The sequence below is a fragment of the Argopecten irradians genome, chromosome 2 (assembly GCF_041381155.1).
Source record: "Argopecten irradians isolate NY chromosome 2, Ai_NY, whole genome shotgun sequence".
NCBI classification, from domain to species: domain Eukaryota; kingdom Metazoa; phylum Mollusca; class Bivalvia; order Pectinida; family Pectinidae; genus Argopecten; species Argopecten irradians.
In genome coordinates, this window is record NC_091135.1 from 10,916,521 (window position 1) to 10,927,388 (window position 10,868).

General features: G+C 35.4%; 1 protein-coding gene across 1 annotated transcript; it reads right to left on the bottom strand.

Moving 5' to 3' along the window:
• Positions 1-322: 322 nt before the first annotated feature.
• LOC138314435 (uncharacterized) lies at positions 323-10,868 on the bottom strand. Its single transcript, XM_069254760.1, has 10 exons — positions 10,713-10,868; positions 9,235-9,327; positions 6,834-7,668; positions 6,523-6,619; positions 5,948-6,082; positions 5,187-5,310; positions 4,563-4,703; positions 3,977-4,320; positions 3,581-3,722; positions 323-3,000 (listed from the first exon to the last, which is right to left on the bottom strand). Exons 2-10 carry the CDS (start codon positions 9,320-9,322, stop codon positions 2,657-2,659), a joined length of 2,250 nt encoding a protein of 749 aa, XP_069110861.1. The 5' UTR covers positions 9,323-9,327; positions 10,713-10,868; the 3' UTR covers positions 323-2,656.

Consider the following 10,868-nt stretch of genomic DNA (forward strand, 5'->3'; position numbering starts at 1 on the left):
GTGTACTTATGTTGAAATCCTTCCTTAATGAAAGCGACTGTATAGACTAATTTACTGTTAATGAAAGGGGTTGTGGTTTACTGTCACTACCCCTCATCACCTGTAGGTTTCACAATAGATCCTATATGGCAGAGTTTCCAGCTACTGACTGGTTTTTGTTGGTTTTTTGGGTTTTTTTTTTACAGGTACTCTGGCATAAGCTTTCCTTCATCTCCTAAACCTGGCATTTTTTTTAATGACTTGACTTTCCATAGCACAAATTCGTCAAAAACTTTACCGTTAGCAAATATTCTAATCTGAAAAACAAATATCAACTCAGGACTAGTTTCATAGAAACCAAAGATTTTATTCCAGACAGACTTGTTAATTTAAATACATGATTGTTTTTAGTTCATATATAGAACACAGTAACATATAGAGGTTGGTACCAGGTGTATACAACAAAATTATTTTCACTTTTCGTCTCGGCCCAGGATTTTTTTCCAAACAAAAATATAAAATTCATGCGGTCAGTTACAAAATTGAGCTTTTTTATAATTAAATTCAAATGCATGCTTGGTATAAAGTGAGATTTAAAAACAATTAGAATTAATCTGAATTTTTGCAATATGCCACCGCTAGAAACTTAATGTAGCAAACTATTCATCACCTTACTGGTGTTTTTTGCTTTAAATACCTATTCGGCCATGTAGTCACTTGATGAATACCTATAATTATAGCGCTATTATTGAGACTTCAACATGTCTATCCAAGGACAAACACACACTAATTTTGAACTTGTATTTGTGACCGTTAAAGAATCAAAATTTACAGTCTTATTCAAGAATTAAATACCCAAATCAAAATTGGATAATTTTGTACAGTAGACGCACTCCTACTTGTACCTAAACATGTTTTATGGTCTAGCAAATGGAAACATTTCGATTGAAACACCTCTGTCTTGTAATTAAATATGTAAGTATACGGTTTACATAATGATGACCCTCACGAAAAACACTCGCTACTCTACATGGTCACGCTTGATGGATCAGCCACAACACAAGTTTCAATATCAGTGGTCTACATACATGAAACATTTATGGGAATTACAAAACTTGTGATTACCTTGGCCCTTATTGATATAGATGAACCTTGATAGAATCGGTAAGAGATAACATTGCCACTTATTGGTCTAGAAAGTATACATATTGTCAGAGAATTTCAACAAAAAGTTAATCCAATAGTTTCTGACTATGAGAGCAGAAATTTATATTGATTTGATATTCCATTCAAAATTGAAGACATCAGACTGGTCCACAAACTTTCAGAATTTTTTCTCCAGATAACTATACAAGACAAGTTCAAAGTCCATTGACTGATCATAACTTGCTTTGGTTTCGACAGAGAATTGACAAATGGAAAAAAAACACTCGCTACTCTACATGGCACAAAATCATTGTAATACCGTATCTATCTGCAAGAATACCCTTAATTTAATATAGAAACTTTTGAAAATTAACTAATTTCTTCATTTTAAGCTGAAGTGATTAAAACAAATCAACTTTACTTAAATAATACGAATAATAGAAGGAGTATCCTAGATGATAGATACAGATACAATAGCACTTATTGTGCAAGAAATATTGGTTATGTTATGACTTGCATCCAATCCCCCAAACCTAACATCCCCTTATAAGAGCTCACTAAATATAGACAGAGTTTAACCCTTGTCCCCAATGCCCCAAACCTAACATCCCTTTATAACTTAAGAGCTCACTAAATATAGACAGAGTTTAACTTTTGCACCCAATTTCCCAAACGTAGCATCCCCTTTTAAGAGCTCACTAAATATAGATAAGACAGTGTTTAACCCTTGATCCCCAAAATCCCAAAACCTACCATCCCCTCATTAAATAAGAACCAAGAATCTTTCCCTCCATCCCCCAAACCTCCAATTTCCTTACGAGCTCATTAAATATTAACAGAATTTAACTCTTCACCCAAATTTCACCTAAACCTCCCATCCCCTTAAGAGCTCACTAAATGTAGACAGAGTTTAACCCTTGTACCCATATTTCACCCAAATATTCAATCCCATCAAACCCCTCTACATCTTCCACCAACTAACCCCTCCAAACCACCAAACCCTTGCTATAACTCCCTCCCCATCCATCACTCATTGTTGTTTGTTCTCTAGAGCTCATTAAATATAAGTGGAGGTGTACCCTCACTCCTAACCCCGCATAAAACATTGCCCCAATTCATCATCAAAATCACAGCTTGATGACCGAAAGTTTCCAGATCTTAAGAAAGTATTTAAGTATATACATGTTTTTTCCCTCCAAATAATGCAAATTACAACCTACATAATAATTCAATGAAAAAAATTGTTTTAAAATCAGAACATCTGACAGTTCCATCTAATGATATCAAGATTTTCTGACAAAGACAACCAAATGTACAAATTTTCTCATAGGTTAACAGATTTTGCATTTTACTCTTTAATTAATCCTTATGCAATCAATAGGTGGAATTGTTTTGACTCATTTACCCCTCAAGACACATTTACATTCTTATTCTAAAGCTGGAACAGTTCATCATGGAATTGAAGGGGTAACTGAATTAACAGAAAATGTTCAGAGCTGCCATCAAGTGCCTGTGCCATTAGTAAGGTAACTTATACAAGGGCAGCAAAGTTAGGAACATTTCCATCAAGCTCTACCATAGGAGACAGATTTTCCAGCATTTCATTTCTTGGACTTTCGATTCTATCTCTCAGTTCTCTCTTAACATTCCGCCGTCGACTTCTCCCATATGGGCCGGTCTTCCTGGAGGTGTTCGAGGCATAGGACATTGAACTGTTAACAGAGTCCTGGCTCGACATGCAGCTGGATACTGAACTAGGGCGACGGATGCGGGATGGTCCCGGGGTAGGTGAAGTGACATCTGTAGGTTCACAGATGTAACAATCTAAGTCGATTAAAGGTTTTTCTGTGGCCAGTAATTTGTCCGCACTGATCTCTGTAACAATGTAAAGAAAGACACTGGTTTCAAAGCAAGTTATAGCAAGAAATATATATTTTTAAGGTTCTTGAGTGCAATATATATGATAACACAATGTAACCATACACTAGTAATTTGTACTTATGTATAGCTACTAAAATTGACACGCATATGATATTCATTTGGACTCGAATCTACCCATCGCAAATCCTGACCGACCATAAAAATGCAGAACTACCGTATAAAAAACTATCACTTTGTAAACTTCAATCGTTTTGCATAGTTGAAAACTTTAATATATCTAGCACTGGTATTTGCGTTTTGACTAGAATATAGGTAAAAGGTAAATTTTAATTGTTGATAATGACCTTTAACCTTCATCCAGTGTCTCGCCTACCAGCTTCATTTGTGACAATTTTATTTTGCACAAAAAATCTGCTAAATCACGACGTGCTGGTTGACGTTTCTGTTTTCCCAAATTTCTTACTTAAGTCTGTTAATGTGTTGAGACTCAATCTCTTCATCTTTGCAGTGATATTCCTTATATATCAAAACAATTTTAAAAGATACCTATACGTATGTGGACAGATAGACTTACTGTCTATGGTAGCGACGGCTTCCTTAGCTGACAGTCGTTCTGATGGGTTCCCGGCCAGTATTCCACTCAAAATCCGTTTCATGTCTTGGCTACAGTCGTCAGGAATCAAACACTGCCGAACCATATCAGGGTTCTGTGCCATCTGTCAATATGCACAATTATACATTTGGATGTTACAGTCTGATCACCAGTTATGGTCACAAAGGACTGTATCCCTAACCTGTCACCAGCTATGGTCACAAAGGACTGTATCCCTAACCTGTCACCAGCTAACATAAGTACAGAAGTTGCATCAGAACAAAGACCTTATTCCTCCTATGTTCCCTACATCCCCAATTTTCAGGCACGGATATTAGCGTTGAATCATACCAATATCGAGCTACATGACATACTTACGGATATGATTATGCGGAGTTTGACTTGTCCTGGGTTTTCCACATTCTTGTAACTGTTCTCGCCCCCAGTAAACATGTGCATCAGCAGGTGAATCTTCCTGTACATAAAAGTCACCGTGAGTCCCCAGCTATAGACGTCACTCTTGGATGTAACCGGCCAATTCTCTCCTTGAAAAGATATCTGTGGGAACCTACTTCGCACCAAGTTGCCACATGCCTCGGGCGACATGTACTCGGCAGTCCAGCCGTGGTAAGTCAGTTGTTCGTGTGGCAGTTTGGCTGAGCCAAAGTCTGTCAGTTTCACAGTCCAGCCTGTCGCAGTTTCCAAGATACAGACATTCTCCGCTGTAATTTAAAAGAATTTGAAACTTCGATTACTTCTCATCATTGGTCAATATTTTTTCCGTTTCTTCTTTGAGGCTATAAACCTGATACCCTAAACACAAATAGGATAGTTCTGAGGTAAGATGCATATGCTTACCAGTAACTGGGATAAACCTGAACACAATCAACCTTTAGAACCAGCTGTTGTTGAGGTGACTCATGTTGTTAGTGTGTCAATTACCCGATTATTTGTTAACACTTACGTTTGATGTCGAGGTGAATGATGCCGTAAATTTCCAAGAAGTCTATAGCTGAAAGACCCTGACGATTCACATTCCAAATGAACTCCTCGGTCACCAAGTGTTGGGTTTTAGGCATCACTGTGAAAGTCAACAATGACTCGCCTAGAAAAATGATAATGCATATTCATTAATTATGATTCCTAAATTACAGAAGTTCTCTATCACCCATTTGATAAAATCTAGAAATTCTTAAATAACATATCTACTAGCATATACTGAGTCTACTAGCAATTTAACTTATTGTTTTATTGTAAACATATGTAAAAGCAAGAAATTAAATACTTAATTAGTACCTCGATGTATTTTGAGTTTATGAGGTCATAGTCAAAAACAGAAAAACTTCTTTTGCACAATGTATGTATATGATTGTAGTGTATTTTGCCTAGGACTTAAGCCCAAAATATGCATAAGTACTGTGTATCATAGCTTGCCAGCAATTTCTTTGATTTTTAAATCAGAGCTTCTAGCTTATGTAGACATGAAGGATTGATTATCTCAATATTATAAAAAATATGTAAACATGTTGCACTGGTATTTGACAGTCTGAGAATGCTGAAACCAATATTGCATTAATCTCAACCTTACCTGAGTACTCCATGAGAATTTCATCTACGCCCTCTCTCTTGATCACGCCGTAGAATCGAGTGATGTTTTGGTGTTTTAGGGACATCATTACTTCAACCTCAGACTTTTTGTAGTCCTTTGGCACCTGACCAAACACAAATAAATTTTCCCCCTTTAGTCTTAAATATGGTTTATTAGTACATATGGTGGGTCAAATTAATGACGTTATTGCCAAAGTTTGAACAAAATTGAATTGAGTAAAACAGGGAATATTAAAAGAGATGCCAGTTATAAGGTGCCATTTTCTACACAATATCAACCTTAGCATCACAATATTCTATTATTCCTGCAAATCACTACTTGAAAACATTGGGCCTAGTTTTACTACATAGTTGACAACAGACTGAAAAGTAAAGGGAAAAGAGTGTTAACTGCCAATAGTTCCCTCCTTTAACACTAGCCATTGATTGTATGGAAAATTGTTTCTGTCGACTAAATAATATAATGATATTCCACAACAATATAGAATGATATTTCTAGTTGACTATATATTTAACTATGGTGAATTCTGTATTTGCATGTTACAGAGTTATCTGCCCTTGCGGGTAGGTATTGATTGTGACATCATGTGTTTGAGAGTCTAAAGTCACACTTTTCGGAGAACACGACATGAATTGCACTCACAAACTAATGATGTAACAGTTGATATATACCCACAAGGGAGGCAACTCTGTAATATGCAAAGACAGAATAAAGCAGAGGGCCATATCCATCTACTCTACCTGTTTCCTGACAAACTTTGCCATTGTCGTCCTATCCTGACACAGTGTCACCTCACCGAACATTCCCTTGCCCAAAGTCTCCGTGACTTTGTAGTGGTCTGGGTCCATGTACACTCCTGACTTTGGCCTTAACCTCTACAATGGGGTCAACATGACAACATTAAAATCCAGAGGACACAACAATCATTCAAAAATAATCATTTTGTTTTTTAACATCTGAACACCAAATCTATATTTTGCACGAATTTTGTCACACTTTTATGGCCCTGGCTTTTAAAATCAACAATTTCTTTCAAGATCTACATTTATTTCATAAGCTTGTCGTTTTCAGGGAGGTGTATATCTAATATTGGCTAATATAATAAAAACACAATATTTTTTAAATATATAGCTTGTTCTGATGAACACCCCATTTTGTCCTTCCACTCAAATTCTCTCATCATGCCATCTGCGGCAAGTTATTTGATTATACTTTCAACTGTATACAAGTTAATTATGATAGAATATTCTTCATATTCTTTCCTAGTTCTTAATTTAGGTTAGAAGTATGTAGAAATATCTGAAGTATTACATACATCATATAGAATGACGCCATGAGTTCCATCAGATGGCAGGATTTCACTCTTCTCCAGCATTTCCTTGCATGCTTTATCAGTTCCAAACACCACACGTCTGGAAAAAAGAATCACAATATAAGGTATACATATTTATCCCTGAGTCAGTTCGATGGTAACTGTTGATTTTTCCTCCACATTACTATCGCAATATTATTCTAGACATAATAAGTTACATTCTGTAGATATCATCATATTAGTGCAAATAAATAAATTAGCCTTTAGAAAAACCGTGAGTCCTGGGGTCTGCAGTTCTAGCCCTGGTTAATTACCTTTCTATGAAGTTTGAGGATGGTGTCACGTCAGCCTTTTTCTCAGCCTTTATTTTCAGCAGTAGTGCATTCACTGCTTTCTGGTACTCAAGAGAGTATTGTACCGGTGGTGAGGTCAGAATGATGTTGAGGTTTGATAGATCTCCTTCAGGCTTAGGCCCCCCTGTTCGCAGTTTTACACCGAGGGATGGAACTGTTTCTTCCGCAACAACAGACCGCTGTTGGTTTACTGGCTGGAAATCGTCGTTGACAACATTCTCTTCTCCTGGTACAACTTTACTCAGCTCATTGTCGATTTCGTTGATCATACACACTAAGTTATTATCCTGGGTAGTGGCTCCGGCATCTTGAAACAGAAACCCTGAACCTCTGGTAGTATCTTCTTCACAGCTGAACTTCTCTGTGCTCTGAAGCTGCATTTTTTGGACAAACAAGGAGACATTTTCTCTGTCAGGTGAGTACGGAACTGTTTGGTTGGCGAGTGGTTTGTGTGTCAGGAACCTATTACTGTTGAACATCTGATCAGTGACATCCACCGATGTGCTCCGATATGTCCCAATAGCCAACTTTTGAGTGTCTGGTCGGTCATCCTCTGGCTGGGCTAAATTGTTGTATGTCAGCGGCGGCGGACTATGATGGCGGGTATCTGGAGATGTGATCTGCATGCGTGTTGAAACTTTGATGTTGTACATATCACCACACATGGTATTGGACAGGTCCATGGTTCTGTAACTTCCTCCACTGAAGCCATTGTTACTGGTAGTGGTCACCTCATTCTTAGGGATGTTAGGGGAGAGAACTCTCGTTCCATACACTTGATTCCCATCAGGTAATTCTGAAATCAAACCACAGAATTACAAGAATCATTCGTCATGAATTTTGTATTTATTGCAATGTAAGTAAGGTACAGCTTTTGATCATTATGGACTGGATTGGACCCCAAAGAGGATCAAATCTATATAGCTACATGTCCATGTACTTTTCGGTGATCTATATGAAAGAAGCTTCAATCTCATGCCATGATGAAACAATTAAAGATGTAACCTTTATAAGCTTGGTCCCAATATATTTATATAATGTATCTATATATATAATTTAATTTCATGATATGTTATTAGTATACTCATTTTTATTGGTTAGAAGTTTGAGGTTATTTTTGCATATACTGAAAGGTTAGCATGTCAAATATTATGACGTCATATATAAATGATTCACAAAAAACCTTTTCAAATTAGATAAAGCATATAAACATATATATGCTGAAAATAAGTTTTAAGAACAAGCCACTTGTTTGAAATGCAGAAGAAACATATATAGTGCAGAATAATTCTAAAACGGCACATGTACAGTCATTTGCAAAACTCCAATATGGGCTAAGATATCAATACACCATGTCTGAATTTGTTTTATTGTAAAAAAATAAGAAAAATAATACCTAATTACTAGTATCTCACTGAGTTATAAAAATTCAAATTTCATTTATAAGCATTATTCTCAATATCTTTTGGGTTTATGAATTCAAAGACAAAAACATTATGGACATACTTTTTCATGTCCATTCCATTTTTTGTCTATGACTTCATAAACGCAAAAGATATTGAGAATAATTAGTAACATTTTGTTAATTAGTCACATCAATATATATTATAATGCCAGTGTTTTTTCTACCGATATATTTGGGGCCGAATTTCGGCCCCATTCCCAAGTGTAGGTCTTGTTATTTTTTCCCAAATCTTTGTCTAAATTTCCCAAATCAGTGAGTTGAAGCGTATTTTGTGTCCAAATCAGTGAGTTGAAGCGTATTTTGTGTTAAATTTCCCATAAACACTGTTAAATTTCCCAATTTTCACCAGGTTGCAATTTCCCAAAATACCCAGGAAAAACACTGAATGCACAATTTTATATCCTTTCTCTCATCATCATTTTATATGAATGAAAAATTAAAGTTCATAAAGATTGTTTTACTGGCATGTTAAATATGATGTATATATTTCAGTTAATGAAGAAAACATCTTCCGAGCAAGTAATAGTGAATATAACATGACATACATATGCATTTAACTGTACACTACAGGACACAGATATTAAAATGAAATAATTTATGAAAGAAAATCGATGAATGATTTCAATATCATAAGTACTAAATTTGACTTGTTTTATTAACCACATAGTTTAATTTACAGTTTTACACTGAAAGGAATAATCCCAATTTGTATATATATATTTATATTTATATGGTGAGAGTAAAATATGAAAATAACATCTTTATAAATGCTGCTATGATTATCATGAATTATCAAGCCTTATTGGGTAAACTATGATACTGCGCATGCTGTACATGTTAGCAATGATTTTGATATTACAGTTGCAACACCTTGTAAAACAAATCTGTAAAATTTACCTGATGCAACAAGCAGCTTTCCAAGCCTCTTCTTCGAATTCATTGGTTCTGTTGGAACATTTTGAATTCTCTCCCCGAAGTGTTCCATGTTTTCTGAAAATAAGACAGCAAGAATTAAGTTAATGAGAATAGCTCATAAATGATGAATAATAAGATTTGCTTAAATGCAAGTACAAGGCATAAGTGTTGTTATAGGTTGGGGACACTCCCGTATATGCGGGATAGTCATGCATTTGAGTGATGTAATTTCAGTCCTGCATTTGAGGGATCATTTTGTTACGTAAATTCAGGACTCTGTGAAATGAAAAAGGATAAAGTTGTTTTGAACATTTTTATCGAAAAAGGGCATCATAATTTTTACATGGCAACATCACTAATACATCTTTCCACATCATTACTCAAACCATGTAAACAAATTTCATTTTCTAAATGTTTTGTAAAAGTCACAGGTAAATTCAATCAACCATGACTTTTCCCTGAAGGTTATGCGATGTATATTGATAATTAGATAACTCTGTAATATGCAAATTCGGACTAGTCTCCCGCATTGCATACAAGGGCCATCATGATAAGATTTTACATAGACTGGCCAGATTTTCTATAGCCTTGGGCCATGAGGCCACCTTTAATAGTGAACACTGTCAGAATTCAATAGTTCATGCACTAAAACATAGAATTTCAAAACAGTTATATGGCTTTCTGAAAGTTATGACGCCCTTTTTATACAAATTTTTAAAACAATTTTATATTTATCCATTTTCATTGCACAGAATCCTGCATTTGCGTAACAAAAAGATCCCTGTCGTAATATAATCAGATAATTACATGTTTTACATGTATTTGTCAAAAATCAAAACCTAAATAATATATAAAACGAAGTGGTTAAATACATACATGTATCATACATTAGAAGAATATATATATATCAGGTCGTAGTCCTCAATCTTGGAAATTTCCAGCTGGGATCATGAGTGACGTGTATGACGTCTTGCATTGGTAACCTAGCTCGACAATTTGCATAAATGTATCTATTAAACTGAACTAAATTTAATGACAGTCCTATTTTATTATATGGGCAATAGTAATAATGTATATAGTTAAAACATAGCACAGAATAACATTAATGCAGGCGTTATAAACGAAATCAGTAATCACGTGACTCATTTTCTCGAAACACATTTGTCAAAATCGAATTATTGAGGGTGTTTTTCAACCAGTCGTTAGGGAAAATCTGGAATAATTGAAAACATTACCCAAAACTATGATCAAATATTATCAATGGATATATCATATCGGGCCCATCAGTACTAATAATTGGGAACAAATACCCGCCATGTTGCAATGTGACAAACGACAGGGGATCGGGAAGTAAATTAATAACATCAAAACTGAAAGGCTTTACATTGAAATAAACTTGAGACATCGTTGTATAACTGAAGATCGTCATGCTATCTATATTTATAGTCAATGTAGCTTACCAGATTTACGTGTAAAATCCAGAATTATCCGTTTTCTTTACACACTAGCTTGTTACTTGAGTTTTCCATAACGTTTGGGGAATCCCCTGTAAACATTGACGACATATGACGTCATGCCTTTTCTGCATCCGGGCCTCGCAGAATCAGGGGACATAA

Coding starts and splice junctions, on each gene's coding strand:
- LOC138314435 (XM_069254760.1), bottom strand. CDS start 9,322: ATGGAACACTTCGGGGAGAGAATTCAAAATGTTCCAACAGAACCAATG. Junction 6,083..6,522: donor ATGGCGTCATTCTATATGAT/GTATGTAATACT, acceptor ACCCCATTGTAG/AGGTTAAGGCCAAAGTCAGG. Junction 3,001..3,580: donor AGCCGTCGCTACCATAGACA/GTAAGTCTATCT, acceptor ACATTGTTACAG/AGATCAGTGCGGACAAATTA.